Source organism: Hemitrygon akajei, chromosome 2 (assembly GCF_048418815.1).
Source record: "Hemitrygon akajei chromosome 2, sHemAka1.3, whole genome shotgun sequence".
Lineage (NCBI taxonomy): Eukaryota > Metazoa > Chordata > Chondrichthyes > Myliobatiformes > Dasyatidae > Hemitrygon > Hemitrygon akajei.
In genome coordinates, this window is record NC_133125.1 from 71504676 (window position 1) to 71523110 (window position 18435).

The following is an 18435-nucleotide window of genomic DNA, read 5'->3' on the forward strand; positions in this document are numbered from 1 at the left end:
ACAATAAACTGGAATCTGAATCTGAACTTAAAAAGCTAGTTGAACATATTAGTCCAACTTAATATTTCCATGGCAAAATAAGAAAGAATAGCTTTGTATGTTATCTGGAACTATAAATCAGAATTTCTGATGATAATTTGAGGGGATAAAAACGCTCAAAAATTGGAGTTACAATTAATAGATCCATGAAAATAAATAGATCCCCAATGCACTAAGAATAGGTAATGATGTGAAAACATCTTCCTGAACAAGAGCAGTTGGAGAAATCATTGAAGGGAAGTGCATGCTCAGTTTCATTGGGATTGTACATTTGATTTTAACTAATATGGCAAAAAGTCACATAGCTAATTTGCATGTATCTTTTCATTGAGGAAACTCAAATACTACAATGTTGGATAAGGCTAGTTTTATTAGAGTTGACATTTCATCCCTCTCACCACACTGTTGTAAAGTAATTTAAAATCTTAACATCTGTGAGTAGGCAGATAGAAAACATTCTGATGCTGAAAGACAACGTTAATCTGATTTGTTGCAAGTTGTCAAATCATTTCACCAAATGTAGGGACCTTGTATCCTCTCTGCTTCTGCCATCGGTTACGCATCCTGCACATTGGGGTAGATTCTGGATCCTCAAACTCTGAGAATCCCAACTTGTCCAGGATTTCAAACACACCTGCGGGAGCTGCCACCTGTAAGCAACAAATTAGCAAAGGATGTTAGGACACAGAGTTATCTCCCATATTCCATAGTTCTGGCTACCTTAGCTCTAGGTAGGGAGTTTGCTATGTCTTCAAACCTAGCCTCTTTAAGATGAAATAAGTCTGAAGGAAAAAAATCCCAACCAGATCAGGTGGGAGGAAGCAAAAGAACTCTAAAATCCATCTCTAGAGACAGACTACTACTGACATCTTTTACAAACCTACAGACTCTTACATTTATCCCAAACGTTATGTGCATTTTCTGGTGTAGTCTGTTTTGTCATATGCTTTTGTGATATCATTCTGGAGGAACGTTGTCTCATTTTTTAATCTGCATTGCATTTGTGGTTTCTAAATGACAATAAACTGAATCTGGATCTGAATCTCAATCTATCTTGACTATACCTCTATCCACAAGGTCATTTGCAGAAATTCTAATCCCTTCTCTCAGTTCCTCCATCTTCACCACATCTGTTCTCAGGATGAGACTTACTGTTCAGAACATCTGAGATGTCTGCTTTTTTTAAAGACTGAGATTTTTCTTCCACCACCATTGCTGCTGCCCTCATCTGCGTCATATCCATTTCCTACACATCTGCCCTCACTGCATCCTCCTGCTGTCAGTAACAGGGATAGGGTTCTCCTTGTCATTACCGCCTACTGCGTCAGCCTCCATATCCAACTTATCATTATGTAACCTCCGTCATCTCCAATGGATCCTACCACTAGGCACATCTTCCCTTACCCAACTCTCTGCTTTCCATAGGGATTGCTACCTATGTGACTCCCTTGTTCATGCATCCCTCCCCAATGATCCCCCTCCTGCAAGCATGATCAGTGCCACACCTGTCTCCACACCTCCTCCCTCACCATAATTCAGAGCCCCAAACGGTCCTTCTGGGTGAGGAGACACTTCACGTGCAAGTTTGTCTGGGTCATTTATTGCATCTGGTGTTCTGAGTGCAGCCTCCTCTACATTGGTGAGACCTGACACAGGTTGGGAACTACTTAGTGGAGCAAATTCACTCCGTCTGCTGCAAAAAGCATGATTTTCCAATGGCTACCCATTTTAATTCAACTTCACATTCACATTCTGACATGTCTGCCCATTGGCTCCACTATTGTCTGGATGATTCCAAACTCAGGTTGGAGGTGGTCACTTCAAATTCAGTCTAGGTAACCTCCAACCTGATGGCATGAGCAATGATTTATTTAATTTCCAGTAATTTCTACCCACCCTCCTTCTTTCTTTTTCCATTTCTAGTTCTCACCTCTTCTCTTCTCACTTGCCATCACCTCCCTCTGGTTTCCCTCCTCTTTCCCTTTCTTCCATGCATGGTCCTCCGTCCTGTCCTAGTAGATTCCTTCTTCTTCAGCACCTTATCTCTTACACCTATCACCTCCCAGCTTCTTACTGCATGCCCCCTCCCCTGCTCACCTATCACCTGCCAGTTTGTACTCTTTCCCCTTACCCCCCTTCTTGTCCGTTTCCTTTCTAGTCCTAGTGAATGATGTCAGACTAAAATATTGACTGATTATTCCCCCCCACGGATGCTGAGTTTGCTAACCCTAGCTTGCTGAGTTTCTTCAGCATTTTGAGTTTGCTAACAGCATTTTGCACTGCTAACAGCCTTCAGCATTTTGTGTGTGTTGCTCAAGATTTTAGTATCTGCAGAATATCTTGTGTTTTTAAAGTCAAGAAATATCCCTCTGAATCTTAACTGAGACAAGAGCCTTAAGCATTTATTCTCCCTATCAGCAGTAGCTTCAACAATTACAATCAACAAAATGCATTGCATTTATTCACCACTGCTCCCAAATCCAGAGCCTCTACCACAGGACAGGACAGCAGCACGTGAACAACAGCACAACCAGCTTCCCTTCCAGTTTCACACCATTCTGTCACTGTCAAGTCATCATCACTGAGAAACTAATCTCCATCCAATGTTATAGAGTAACAATTAAACCCTCTTTCCACATTGTGGGAACATAATTGAATATCTGTTGGTACTGAACACGTACCAGCTGAGACTTCACCTTCATCAGATGATGCTTACTCCCACTTCTTTGAAAGCTAATAAATGCTGGCCTTGCCAATGACACCCAAATCCTATAAAAACAAATAGTTGCAAGGCTGAGATCAGGACAACGATGCCATTGTAAGATTTTTATCTTTCAAGGGGGATCATTAAATAAGTAACCTCCATTTCCCAGGCATCAATGCCAGTTTCCCTTTGGATTTCCTAGAACAACAATCAAAGTAATCTTGCATTTACTATATTTTTCACACATAACAGAGAACCGCTACAGTTTTTATACATCGATCAGTTCAGCAACAGAGCCTCCTCTATCGAGGAGACGAGACCGAGCTGCAGGGCAGCTCACATTTTCTTGCCACGCAGAGAATTTGGAGTGTACATTCCAAATAAATATAAACCATCTGCACCTTTTTCCAGACAGAATGAAATTTGCACTACACTCTTTAACATGAAAAAAACACATTTTAATCTGTCACGATATTTTCAGAGTTTTCTTCTTCAAACATCACTGACATAAAGTAAATAGCAGCTGACCACCCAAATATCAATCTTTATAAGTTAAACGTCTACTTCACTATAAATCTGGAAGCATACTCATTGTTAAAAGAATGAAATGAGACATACTTCTATCTGAGCAGGTTATGGACTCTTCTAGACACAAGGATGTTTCTAGCTGGCCTTCAAAGATTGTAAATTGAGTGACTGATATATAACACCGAGAGGCCCTGAATGTATAAACTAAGCCCCTTGCGCCTACTGCTTGTACGAGAACTGCTGCTCAGAACATAAGTGTACTTTGTCATGGATGAAAGTGATACACAGTTCAAATAAACTGCGACTAAAATGGTTGTCTAAACCCAGGAAAATTCGATGGCAAAATATGTTTCTTTACTTTAGCTGTGAAAACCCACCCAGCCTCTCTTTCACTGGTTGCCAGGGTAAATTTTCCTGAAAGCAGACTGTCTGAAATCGGGCTTGATCATAAACGAGCAGTGTTGAACAGATTTGATTACTACCCAGAAATTCCTGCTTTCTTAAAGATGCAGTACTTTCAATTTTGATGATAATCAAAAATATTATCACTCAAACTATCAGGCAAAAGGTGCCCAGTTCATGTAGAGTACTCTTGTTGTTATATAGTAGTCTCTCATTTTATAGTTTTCGAAGGCTGCTTGTTACTGTTAGTTTTAATTTGAAGGTAGACCTCTCATGGGGTGATATAGGGGTTCAAGACCAATTCCAGAGGTTTGACCACAAAATCGAGCTGGCACGAGTGTAACACTAAGGGAAAGCTGGTCTGCTGGATATATTTCCTTAGATATAGGACTAACCATAGCATTTTCTGCCCACTCAGCCAGACAAAGCAACATCATATATTTAGAAAATGCTGGTGGAATGCAGCAAGCCAAGCAGCATCTATTGGAAGAAGCACTGTTGACATTTCGGACCGAGACCCCTCGTCAGGACTAACTGAAAGAAAAGGTAGTAAGAGATTTGAAAGTAGGAGGGAGAGGGGGAAATCAAAATGATAGGAGAAGCCAGGAGGGGGTGGGGTGAAGCTAAGAGCTCGAAAGGTGATTGGCAAAAGGGATGCAGAACTAGAGAAGGAAGAGGATCATGGGATGGGAGGCCTAGGGAGAAAGAAAGGGGGAGGGGAGCACCAGAGGGAGGTGGAGAACAGACAAGGAGTGATGGGCAGAGGAAAAAAAAGGAGGGGGCAAAATAAATAAATCAGGGATGGGGTAAGAAGGGGAGGAGGGGCACTAACAGAAGTTAGAGAAATCAATGTTCATGCCATCAGGTTGGAGGATACCCAGACAGAATATAAGATGTTGATCCTCCAACTTGAGTGTAGCTTCATCTTGACAGTAGAGGAGGCCATGGATAGACATATCAGAATGGGAATGGGACGTGGAATTAAAATGTGTGGCCACTGGGAGATCCTGCTTTCTCTGGCAGACAGAGCGTAGGTGTTCAGTGAAACGGTCTCCCAGTCTGCGTCGGGTCTCACCAATATATAAAAGGGCACACCGGGAGCACCGGACGCAGTATACCACATCAGCCGACTCATAGGTGGAGTGTCGCCTCACCTGGAAGGACTGTCTGGGACCCTGAATGGTGGTGAGGGAGGAAGTGTAAGGGCAGGTGTAGCGCTTGTTCTGTTTACAAGGATAAGTGCCAGGAGGGAGATTGGTGGGAAGGGATGGGGGGGACGAGTGGACAAAGGAGTCGTGTAGGGAGCGATCCCTGTGGAAATCAGAAAGTTGGGGAGGGAAAGATGTGCTGGGTAGTGGGATCCTGTTGGAGGTGGCGGAAGTTATGGAAAATTATACGTTGGACCCGGAGGCTGGTAGGGTGGTAGGTGAGGACAAGGGGGACCCTATCCCGAGTGGGGTGGCGGGCGGATGGGGTGAGGGCAGATGTGCATGAAATGGGAGAGATATGTTTGAGAGCAGAGTTGACGGTGGAGGAAGGGAAGCCTCTTTGTTAAAGGTGCCAATGCAGACTGGGAGACCGTTTCGCTGAACACCTACACTCTGTCCGCCAGAGAAAGCAGGATCTCCCAGTGGCCACACATTTTAATTCCACGTCCCATTCCCATTCTGATATGTCTATCCATGGCCTCCTCTACTGTCAAGATGAAGCCACACTCAGGTTGGAGAAACAACACCTTATATTCCGTCTGGGTAGCCTCCAACCTGATGGAATGAACATTGATTTCTCTAACTTCCGTTAATGCCCATCCTCCCCTTCTTACCCCATCCCTGATTTATTTATTCCCCCCCTCCTTTTTTTTCTCTCTATGCCCATCACTCTGCCTGTTCTCCATCTCCCTCTGGTGCTCCCCTCCCCTTTTCTTTCTCCCTAGGCCTCCCGTCCCATGATCCTTTCCCTTCTCCAGTTCGGTATCACTTTCACCAATCACCTTTCCAGCTCTTAGCTTCATCCCACCCCCTCCTGTCTTCTCCTATCATTTTGGATTTCCCCCTCCCCCTCCTACTTTCAAATCTCTTACTATCTTTTCTTTCAGTTAGTCCTGACGAGGGGTCTCGGCCTGAAACGTCGCCAGTGCTTCTTCCTATAGATGCTGCTTGGCCTGCTGTGTTCTACCAGCATTTTGTATATACCTGTTCAAGTTTTTCTTAAATGTCAAAAGTGAGCCCGCATTCTCCACTTCATCTGGCAGCTCATTCCACACTCCCATCACTCTCTGCGTGAAGAAGCCCCTCACTAATGTTCCCTTTAAACTTTTCCCTCTTCACCCTTAACCCATGACCTCTGTTTTTTTTTCACCCCTGGCCTCAGTGGAGAACTTCTGTCATCTGTAGGCTGATTGTTAAGCCAAATTTTCCTGCTGCCACAGCGAGGCAGTCAGTGAGTTCCTGCAGGTCCCTTTCACTGTGCGTTGCAAGTGCAAGTGATTGCAGTCATCTGCAAAGAGGTCTCGTAACTATTGCTTCCAGCACTTTAGTCTTGGTCTTGAGGTGTCGCAGATCAAAGACACGTCCATCAGTCCTGTAGTGAATTGTTATTCCCACATCAGTCTGTGAGAGAGCAGAGAACAGTATCCTGGCAAACAGCAGGCTGAACAGAGTAGGCACAAGGACACAGCCCTGCTTGACATCATTAGTTACTAGGAATTAGTCAGAGATGCGATCATTTTTGATGACCCTGGCCATCACTCCATTGTGGAATGACCTTACAATGCTGACCAGCCTGGGGGGCAGCCTAACTCAGTAAGGATACACCAAAGGCCTATGTAACTGATGACATCAAATGCCTTCATCAGGTCTACAAAGGGGATGTAGAGATTCTGGTTCTGTCCTTGACACTTCTCTGAGATCTGTCCGACAGCAAAGGTCATGTCCACTGTCCCTCTGTTAGATCTGAAACCACAATGGCTCTCTGAAACAATGTCATCAAGGAGGTGAGAGGTAATCCTGTTCAGTATGATATGGGCCATGATCTTCCTGGCTAAACTCAGGAGAGATAGGCCTCTGTGATTGTCCCAGGATGCCCTGCCCCCTTGTTCTTGTACAGATGGATGATGTTTGCATCCCTAAAGTCCTATGGTACACAGGCTTTCTCCCAGAACTGCTGGATGAGCTCTGTCAGCCTCTGAAGAAGGGTTTCGCCACCCTCCTTGAAGATTTCTGGTGGGATCCCATCCAGGCCAGGGGCCTTACCTGGCTGCAGCTGGTTGATTGTCTTCCTAGCTTCCACCAATATGGGGGATCATCAAGGATCTCCAAGACTAGGCACTGGGCCATGTCTTCTATGGCCTGGTCATCTATCTGGGATGGCCTGTTCAGCAGTTGCCCAGCGTTGGACAATGTTGCTTTGTCAGTGAGGAGTGGTCCATCCAAGGAGCAGACTGGTGCCATGATGCTGGAGGAAGGTCCATACACTGCCTTTAGACCATGACAAAACTTCTTTGTGTTGTTCTGGTCAGAGTAGTGCTGCAGCTCTGCCACTTTGGCCTCCCACCACTGATCTTTCATCTTCCACAGTTCAGCCTGGACCTTACTATGGAGGTGCTTCAAGAGGTCATGTTTGGAGGTTGACTGCTTGTCACTGAGCCAGCTTGCAAAGGCTTCCTGCTTCTGTTTGAGAAGGGTGACAATATCAGAGTTGTTCTGATTGAACTAATCTTAATGCTTCTTCTTGGAGCACCTGAGAATGGCACTTGCAGCCCTGTATAGTAGTGGTCATCAACCTTTTTAAGCCCAAGATCCCCTACCTTGGCCTTAGTGAAAGGCAAGATTGACCCCAAATCAATTAGTTACACACATGTGCAGAAAGACCAGAAGTAAAACCCTGCAACCCGGAAGTAGAAGTAATGCATGAACACCAGGGGTCACCACCCTTTCTTGCACCGTGGACCGGTTTAATATTGACAATATTCTTGCAGACCGGCCAACTGGGGGAAGGGAGGTGGTGGTGTTAAACACGACAGGAATACAGAGATACTCGAAGCAGGTTCCTTATTTCCAGTCTATTCTGCAATTTAGTTTTCGTGGCTCTCAGCACTTACCTGCTGTCCTGCTTGTTCACGTTTTTTCCGCTTAAAAAAACTCAACGGGTTTGTCTTTAAGTGCAGGGTGCTTGGACTCAAGGTACTGAAGCAGTTTTGAGGCCTTCATTGCCTCATTAGACAACCTCCGCCCACCCACCGCCAGACGCCTTGGCCAGGTGCGGCTGTTCCCCCCCTTGTAGGATCTATCAGCCGACAAAAGTTTGTCTCGAGGGATGACTTTCAGTATATCGCAGCAAGGTAGCTGCTCTGCTACTTATGAAACCCTGAGCCCGAATTAGGTCGTCTGCGAATATTTTAGCACTGGGTTTCCCACAAACATTTGGTGTGATAAACAGGTTTAGAGGCGGCGACCATCTGTCCGCACTACAGGCCAGTAGCAACAGCACTTCCCGCCGGCCACGTGAGGCGGCTGGTTACCCGAGGCCAACCAGTGATCCCTGGCGTGAGGGTGTCACTGCGTTTAGGCGACTGAAGACCTCACATGCATTCAAGTTCAACAGTTGGCGTGACAGGGAATGAGGAAAGGTGAAGCTGACTAATCATTTCCTCGCGGCCCGGTGATTGGGGACCACTGTGTTGTGCGTGGCGGGGGAGCTACACGCATGCGCACTGGGCAGAAAGAACGGAACTAAAACCCCACAACCCGGAAACAATCTCTCAACAGTATTTGTGTATTTATTTTTCATTTTTTCGGGATCTACTGGGAAAGTCTCAAAGATCGACCAGTCGATCGCGATCGACAGGTTGGCGACCACTACTGTACAGGGTATCTCTGAAGACAGCCCATGCTGTTCCTGGTATGCTTCCACAGGCAGTTGCTGAAGTTGCTCCGCCAGTTTGCTGATCAGCTCTTCTTTGATGCTGGGGTCAGTAAGCCATTGAATATTCAGTTTTGCCCTGGCGATCTGAAATGACAGCTTGCTTCTCAGCAGGATGTGGTCAGTCCAGCAGTCTGCACCCCTCATTGCTCTGGTGATGATCACATCCCTGATGTCCCAGCTCCTTGTGATCGCGTAGTCAATCAGGTGCCAGTTCCTGGAGCGCAGGTTGCCTTTTGCATGTCCAGAAGTTGACTGAGGGTGTTGGTGATTGTCAGCCCATTTTCTGCACAGAAGATGACACCGCTTCTTGAAAATGTCCTGGGTACTTTTTAGGCTAGTGCCCAAGATGGAGCTGACTAAATTTACAAACCTGCAGCTTCTTTTGGTCCTGTGCAGTAGCCCTCCCATACCAGACAGTGATGCAGCCTGTCAGAATGCTCTCCACTGTACATCTATAGAAGTTTTTGAGTTTACTTGTTGACATACCAAATCTCTTCAAACTCCTAATGAAGTATAGTTGCTGTCTTGCCTTCTTTATAACTACATCAATATGTTAGGATCAGGTTAGATCCTCAGAGATCTTCTGTCAGAGTGACCAGTTCCACCACGTGAAAGCCAGAAGTTGGACTTGATTATCGGAGGCTAATTTGAGACACACGCCATTCGGAGCTCTTTACAGGCAGTGGGAGCTTATCCCCACTGCCACCTTGCCGATGACTACCATTCAGAACCAGACTCCTCAATCTCCTACTCTCCACCCCCTCAATCTCCTATACCCCACACCCCTCAATCTCCTACACTCCACACCCCTCAAACTCCTACACTGCTCCCCCTCAATCTCCTACACTCCACCCCCCTCAAATTCCTACATTCCAGCCCCCTCAATCTCCTACTCTCCACCCCCTCAATCTCCTACACTCCACCCCCTCAATCTCCTGCACTGCTCCCCCTCAATCTCCTACACTCCACACCCTCAATCTCCTACACTCCACTCCCTCAAACTCCTACACTCCACCACCCCTCAATCTCCTACACTCCATGCTCCTCAGTCTCCAAGAATCCATCCCCTCGATCTCCTACGCTCCACTCCCCTCAATCTTTTACTCTCCACAACCTCGATCTCCTACAACCCTCCTCCTCAATCTTCTACACCCTCAATCTCTTACATTCCACCCCACTCAATCTCTTACATCTAGCCTCTGCTGATAACTCAGCCCGCTGACCTGACAGTGTCGTTGTAAACATCTATAAATGACCTGCATGAAAATGTAGATGGGGGTTAGCAAGTTTGTAGATGATACGAAGATTGGAAGTGATGTCGTGTAGAGGACTTGCAAAGGATACAATGGATATAGTAGAATGGGCAGAAAACTGTCTGATGGGGTTTAAAGAGCAAACACGAGGAAATCTACAGATGCTGGAAATTCAAACAACAACACACACAAAATGCTGGTGGAACACAGCAGGCCAGGCAGCATCTATAGGGAGAAGCGCTGTCGACGTTTCGGGCCGAGACCCTTCATCAGGACGAAGAGGTCTCGGCCCGAAACGTCGACAGCGCTTCTCCCTATAGATGCTGCCTGGCCTGCTGTGTTCCACCAGCATTTTGTGTGTGTTGTTGATGGGGTTTAACCTGACCTAATGGACAATGTCTGATGAGGTTTCACCTGGCCAAATATGAAACTGTCTGATGTGGTTTAACCTGGCCAGACATGAAATTTTTCACTTTGAAGGTGAAATTTAGGGAGACAATACCCTGGTAATGACAGCAGAGTTAAAGTGCAGAGGGATGCTGTCAGGACTCGACAGTCTCAGTTATAGACAGAGGTAGCACAGAATTTATAGTTCCCTGAAAGTGGTTAAGAAGTCACAGTGCATTAGCTGGGAAATTGAGTTCAAGAGTCAGAGAGCCATGTTGCAACTTTATAAAATTCAATTTGGCCGCATCAAGGTATTGCATTCAGTTCGATTATAGAAAGGATACTGAGGCTTTGGAGAGGGTGCAAAATAGGTTTAGCAGGATGTTGCCTGGATTATGGGCATGAGAGTTTGGATAAACTTGGATTGTTATCTCCTGTGGTGAATCTGATGGGAGATTTTGGAGGTTTATAGGATTATGAGAGGCATAGATAGAGTGGATAGATGTTATTTTTCCTGGCGTGAAATCTCTAATACGAAAGACATGCATTCAAAGTGAGAAGGCCGTTCAAAGGAGATGTGTAGGGTGGTGTTCTCACACCATGATGGGAATCTGGAATGGGGGATGGTGGGTCCTAATATGATAAGGGAGCTCCACAGGCTCTTCCACAGGTACATGGATGTGATAGAAATGAAAGGATATGGACATTGTCTAGGCAGAACGGATTAGTTTAGTTGAGTATTTAGTTGGGAGTTTAATAGTTCGATACAAGATTGCTGGCTGAAGGACCTGTCCCTATGTTGTATTGTTCTATGTTGTATATACTAATATCTTGTACAACTGCAGTATAACATCCCAACACTTATTACTCTGTGCCCTGACTAATGAAAGCCAGTTTTCCAGATGACTTCTCATTTTTGTCTACATTTAGTAAACTATGTACCTGTACTCTGCAATTCCCCAGGGTCTGACCACTAACTATGCTGGTTTGACTTCCCAAACTACACTACTTCAGATATATGTGAACTGAAAGCAGTTTGCCACTGTGACCCACTTATCCAGCTAACCAAGATTCCTAGTAATTTTTGATAGCCTTCTTCACTGTCTACGATATCACCTACTTTAGTATACAGACAGACAGACGGACATACTTTATTGATCCCGAGGAAAATTGTGTTTCGTTACAGCCACACCAACCAAGAATCGTGAAGAAATATAGCAATATAAAACCATAAATAATTAAATAATAAGTTAATCATGCCCAGGTGGAAATAAGTCCAGGACCAGCCTATTGGCTCAGGGTGTCTGACACTCCGAGGGAGGAGTTGTAAAGTTTGATGGCCACAGGCAGGAATGACTTCTTATGATGCTCAGTGTTACATCTTGGTGGAATGAGTCTCTGGCTGAATGTACTCCTGTGCCTAACCAGTACATTATGGAGTGGATGGGACTCATTGTCCAAGATGGCATGCAACTTGGACAGCATCCTCTTTTCAGACACCACCGTCAGAGAGTCCAGTTCCACCCCCACAACATCACTGGCCTTACGAATGACTTTGTTGATTCTGTTGGTGTCTGCTACCCTCAGCCTGCTGCCCCAGCACACAACAGCAAACATGATAGCACTGACAACCACAGACTCGCAGAACATCCTCAGCATTGTCCGGCAGATGTTAAAGGACCTCAGTCTCCTCAGGAAATAGAGACGGTTCTGACCCTTCTTGTAGACAGCCTCAGTGTTCTTTGACCAGTCCAGTTTATTGTCCATTCATATCCCCAGGTGTTTGTAATCCTCCACTATGTCCACATTGACCCCTTGGATGGAAACAGGGGTCACCAGTGCCTTAGCCCTCCTCAGGTCCACCACCAGCTCCTTAGTCTTTTTCACATTAAGCTGCAGATGATTCTGCTCACACTATCATCATTAGTAAGTATCATCATAAACTTACTCTCACTCACATCCAAATCATTAATATGAATAATGAACAACAAAGGGCCCAGCACTGAATCCTTTGACACACTGCTGGCTATTGATCTCCAGTCCAAGAAATAATCTGTGACCATTATTCTCTATCAAACCAAATGGGAATCTACTTAACTATTTCTCCCTGGATTCCACGCGATCTAATCTTCCAGACTAGTCTGCCATGAGAGACCTTGTCAAAGGCCTTGCTGAAGTCCATATAGACAACCCTTACCTCATCCATCCTCAGTTACCTCTTAGAAAATGACTTTGTCAGACTTGAATTCCTATGCACAAAGCTATAATGACTATCCCTAGTTTCTAAAAACTTTGCACTTGCAAATCTTCCCATTACCACAAATAATTCTGTTTTTCCTCTCAGTCTTGCATAACATTTATCTTTCTACCAACACTGACAAAGCAGTGATTGTGTTTGCATTCTTTAATCTGTGAGAACTCTGCAATGTGTAAATCGCTACTGCATCTTCCACCTACACAATAGTAACTATGCTTTGGATAAAATAATGATCTGAAAGCCTATCTATAAGTAAGAATTTGTGTTACATATGGAAATTTATATTGCAAATCAAAACCAGAAGTGTTCCGAATCCACACATAAAAGAATCTTCTTGGAACATTCACTCAAATCCAAGCTTCTCCTCTATAGTTGATGATCTAACTTTCTTGCCTTTCAGGTGTGATTTGCACACATCACATTCATTGAATAGCCATTATGTGGAGAAATGGTTATTCTACAGACATGACATGAGGAAATCTGCAGATGCTGGAAATTCAAACAACACACACAAAATGCTGGTGGAACCACCAGCATTTAGTGTGTGTTACTCTACAGGCATGTCTGTTCTTTTAAGATATTTTCAGATGGAAATTGCATAAACTAGCTTTATTTGAAGCATTTTGTTTTTGAGCATCAAGTTCAAAACCTGAAGTGACTATGCTGATCAAACACAAAGCTTTTAGACTAACAGGCTCCCAACAGAACCAATCCCACACACATCAAGTTTCACAAAGTGTGCCTCTATCACATCAAGAAACTTGATCAGAGTTCATTCAACAGATTTCAAGTCACATGTGCTAAGAGTGATGTGCAGTCGACTGGAAATCCTGCATAGTCATTACACTCTAACTACACGTCTGACACAGACAGCAGATCTAAAGTATGCTTGAAGTGCACTTAATGCACGAAAATGTGGCAGTCATTATCTACACAGCAGGGACACAAAAGCAGCAAGGAAGCAACTAAAAACCTGTCACGTAGGTTGCCGAGTTCATATCCTGAGGGCATCGCACTGCACTTAAAAGTCAATAACTACTTCTTGTTTTATACATGATCACAGCAGCTGAATTGAATTAGCTTTCACAAGGAGCAGTCAGCCAGATAACCACTTCATCTGTTGTAAAAATACCAGTGCAAGGGGTGTTAAAGTCAGGCCTTGGATTAAAGGATACAGGCTTTTCATCAAATCCTTCATACAAAGCAATGCTTAAAATCTCATTTGGTAACAATGCAGAAGTTTTAATAAACTAGGACTAATAATCTGACATACGTTCTGTGCTCAAATCTCTCAATTATTTCAGTAATGGGAAGGCTCATAAAGACCATGAAAAAAAATTACCTGAAATAAAAAAGAATTATTAAGACTTCAATAGCAGATATCGAGGTAGGATTAGAAAGTGATTTTTGACGTGAAGCACTCATCTGATCAGGGTCAGATAAAATGATGTGGTTATGAATAAGCTCGTTCAGCCTCAGACAGAGGTCAAGGAGAGGTAGGAATTGTGATGAAGGTGTATGTTCGTGGTGTGGGATGAAGATAGTGGCTTTGCTCTTACTAATCCTCATTTGGAAGAAAGCATTGCCCAGTCTTAACATTTTCAGATGACCAAACTTCGTCAGAACTTTCCACTTTCCATTATATATGTCTATTATGTTCATTATATTATATGTCTATAATAGTTTTATTCCTTTAAAGAAGGAATAGATTTATGGGCTTTGTATTTAGTCTCAGAACTATAATGGGAGCCAACCTACCTCATCTTACTGAACAGGTATTTCAGTAAAACACCCACTATTTGGAAAATCAGTGGTGATGTTTTCCAGCACTCTCTGAGACTGACCAGGACCACAGTAGCTTGCTCAACACCCACCAGGTCCCGTGCTTCCCTACCTCGTCTGCCCTGCATCCATCCAATGGGTCCCCAGTATCTTCCCCACCTGACAACCATCAGGTCCTCATCCTCCCTCACATATGCCTCCTTCAACACCCACTGGGCCCCCACCTTCCTTACACCCAACACACACTGGGTCCTCGCATCCCTCACACCCTCCTGACACCCACTGGGTTCCCACCCACACTCACACTCCCACTCCCTAACACTCAGCTGACACACACTGGATCCCCACCCTCCATCGTACCCCAATACACAGTATGTCTCAGTGGTTCTCACCACCATCCAACCACTCCTCCCAACACCTACCAGTCCCCGTGCTCCTCCAAATTCACCCATTTTGCTGGATAATTTATTGTTCTATATAGCATTTAGAGAAATTATTTAGTTGTGTAATGGAGTATTAGTATAAAATAATTAAAAATCCCAAGCCCTGTAAGAATTTTGTAGGCTTCTCATTCACCTAAACCTTAGAGAGTGGAGGTGGCAAGAAGAAGGGATAATGCTTGAAGGTTTATTTAACGAGATTGGTGGAAATGTCAGGTTAAAGATTTCTTGCACGTCACACACTGCTTTTTGGTTTGCTGCCCTGTGATCTGCACCAAAGAATCATCTCATGGGTGTTTTCCATGTAACAACCCACACAAAATGCTGAAGGAACTCAGCAGGCCAGGCAGCTTCTAGGAAAAGAATACAGTCGACATTTCAGGCTGAAACCCTTTGGCAGGACTGCTGAGTTCCTCCAGCATTTTGTGTGTGTTGCTCTGATTTCCAGCATCTGCAGATTTTCCCTCGTTTGTTTGCACATAAGTTCACTCCCTCTATTTTCCTAGGCTTCTTTAATTGAGCTGCCCCCTTCCACACTGATATACGGGGCTATGAAACAGTCAGTGGTCTACATGTCAGAGTATTGGTATAGAGGTACATTGGTTATATTATTGGATGAGAAGTCCAAGTTCAAATTTCTCAGTATGGGCATATGTAGCCAGGGTATAATTGTTGTGAAAATTAGCACAGTACATTACAAATGTAATTACATCAACTTAAATTAACATGGATTCAGATCAATAATTTTGTGAGATGGAATGTCAAATTGTAACCTGACTCTGAAATGTTACATTCAGTTAACAATAATGGATTTGGAAATGATGAAAGTATTGTCAGAAATCTAATGTCAGTCTCCATAATGCACAGCATTCTACCACATACTGACACTACCCCCAAATGTTGTGTCTACCTCATTGCTTGCCTTCCTTAATCAGATTTACATGACTGGACTATTTGTGACTAAAGTTCCACAATGTCATGTTTGACTCAGGCAGAGGAAGCTATAATACAGTGGTTGAAGAGATCCATTCTTAAGGATATTAGTCAATAAACATTTTGATGGCCAGCAATGCCAATAGCCTGAAAATGAAGAAGATAAATAGATGAAACATTTGTGCTTTGGTTCTGATGAATGTGCAATCTGCAAAGCATACATCTTATATAATCTCTCTCCTCCAGTCAATGTTTAGATTCACTGCCACCTTGATGGTACAGATTTACAAATTTCAGCTGAAACTTCTTATTAAATTCATCCAGCATTTCTCTGTTCTTCATTACTACCTCTCCAGGGTCATTTTCCAGTTGTCCAACATGCACTCTCCCCTCTCTTTTACTCTACATATCTGAAAAAAAATCTTCTTTCATCACTTTGGACAACTTACCTTCATGTTTCATCTTCTTTCTAATTACGGTTTTTATTAGTTGTCTTCTGTTGGTTTTTTAAAATTTCCAAATCCTCTAACTTCCCACTATTTTTTGCTGTATTATATGCTCTCTCTTTTGTTTTTATTCTGACTTTGACTCCCCCTGTCAGCCACAGTTGCCTCATCCTCCCTTTAGAATATGTTATCTTTGGGATGTATCTATCCTGCACCTTCTGAATTGCTCCCAGAAACTCTAGCCATTGCTGTTCTGCTGTCATCCCTGCTAGTGTAGCCTTCCAATCAACTTTAGCCAGCTCCTCTCTCATGCTTCTGTAGTTCCTTTTACCCAACTGTAATACTGATACATTTGACTTACCTTCTCCCTTTCAAACAGTAGAGTGTATTCTATACATTATGATCACTGCCTCCAAAGGTTCCATTACCTTAAGCTTTCTAATCAAATCTGGTCATTACATAACGCCCAGTCCAGAATTGTCTTTCCCCTTGTGGGCACAACAACAAGCTATTCTAAAACGCCATCTACAAAATAAGCATTCCACAAATTCTCTCTCTTGGGATCCAGGACCAGCCTGATTTTCCCAATTGAACTGCATACTGAAATCCCCTATGACTATCATACCATTGCCTATTATGTGTCTTTTCTATTTCCCATAGAAATTTATATCTGAAATCCTGGCTAATGTTTGTGGGCCTGTATATAACTCCCATCAGGGGTTTTTTTACCCATGCAGTTTCTTAACTCTGCCCACAAGGATCCTACACCTTCTGATCCTGTCATCTCTTTCTAAGGATTTGATTTAATTTGTTAACCAGTAGATCCACCCCAACCCCTCTGCCTACCTGCCTGTCCTTTCGACAAGATGAATCCAAGCATCCATTATAACCACATAACAATTACAGCACAGAAACAGGCCATCTCGGCCCTTCTAGTCCATGCCGAACGCTTACTCTCACCCAGTCCCACTGACCTGCACTCAGCCCATAACCCTCCATTCCATTCCTGTCCATATACCTATCCAATTTTACTTTAAATGACAAGACCGAACCTGCTTCTACTGGAAGCACATTCCACACAGCTACCACTCTCTGAGTAAAGAAATTCCCCCTCGTGTTACCCTTAAACTTTTGCCCCCTAACTCTCAACTCATGTCCTCTTGTTTGAATCTCCACTACTCTCAATGGAAAAAGCCTATCCACATCAACTCTATCTATCCCCCTCATAATTTTAAATACCTCTATCAAGTCCCCCCTCAACCTTCTATGCTCCAAAGAATAAAGACCTAACTTGTTCAGCCTTTCCCTGTAACTTAGGTGCTGAAACCCAGGTAACATTCTAGTAAATCTTCTCTGTACTCTCTCTATTTTGTTGATATCTTTCCTATAATTCGGTGACCAGAACGGTACACAATACTCCAAATTTGGCCTTACCAATGTCTTGTAGAATTCTAACATTACATCCCAACTCCTTTACTCAATGCTCTGATTTATAAAGGCCAGCACACCAAAAGCTTTCTTCACCACCCTATCCACATGAGATTCCACCTTCAGGGAACTATGCACCATTATTCCTAGATCACTCTGTTCTACTGCATTCTTCAATGCCCTACCATTTACCATGTATGTCCTATTTGGATTATTCCTACCAAAATGTAGCACCTCACACTTATCAGCATTAAACTCCATCTGCCATCGTTCAGCCCACTCTTCTAACTGGCCTAAATCTCTCTGCAAGCTTTGAAAACCTACTTCATTATCCACAACTCCACCTACCTTAGTATCATCTGCATACTTACTTATCCAATTTACCACCCCATCATCCAGATCATTAATGTAAATGACAAACAACGTTGGACCCAGTACAGATCCCTGAGGCACACCACTAGTCACTGGCCTCCAACCTGACAAACAGTTATCCACCACTACTCCCTGGCATCTCCCATCTAGCCACTATTGAATCCATTTTACTACTTCAATATTAATACCTAACGATTGAACCTTCCTAACTAACCTTCCGTGCGGAACTTTGTCAAAGGCCTTACTGAAGTCCATATAGATAACATCCACTGCTTTACCCTCGTCAACTTTCCTCGTAACCTCTTCAAAAAATTCAATAAGATTTGTCAAACAGGACCTTCCACACACAAATCCATGCTGACTGTACCTAATCAGACCCTGTCTATCCAGATAATTATATATACCATCTCTAAGAATACTTTCCATTAATTTACCCACCACTGACGTCAAACTGACAGGCCTATAATTGCTAGGTTTACTCTTAGAACCCTTTTTAAACAATGGAACCACATGAGCAATACGCCAATCCTCCGGCACCATC

General features: G+C 43.7%; 1 protein-coding gene across 2 annotated transcripts in view; it reads right to left on the reverse strand.

Moving 5' to 3' along the window:
• Positions 1–396: 396 nt before the first annotated feature.
• LOC140737588 (paladin-like) overlaps positions 397–18435 on the reverse strand; it is a 357859-nt gene continuing 339820 nt past the window's right edge. For both annotated transcript variants that reach the window (XM_073064040.1, XM_073064030.1), the window contains one exon: positions 397–689. In XM_073064040.1, coding sequence (XP_072920141.1) covers positions 540–689 — 150 coding nt within the window. In that variant the 3' untranslated portion in view covers positions 397–539. The remainder of the gene's footprint in view (positions 690–18435) is intronic.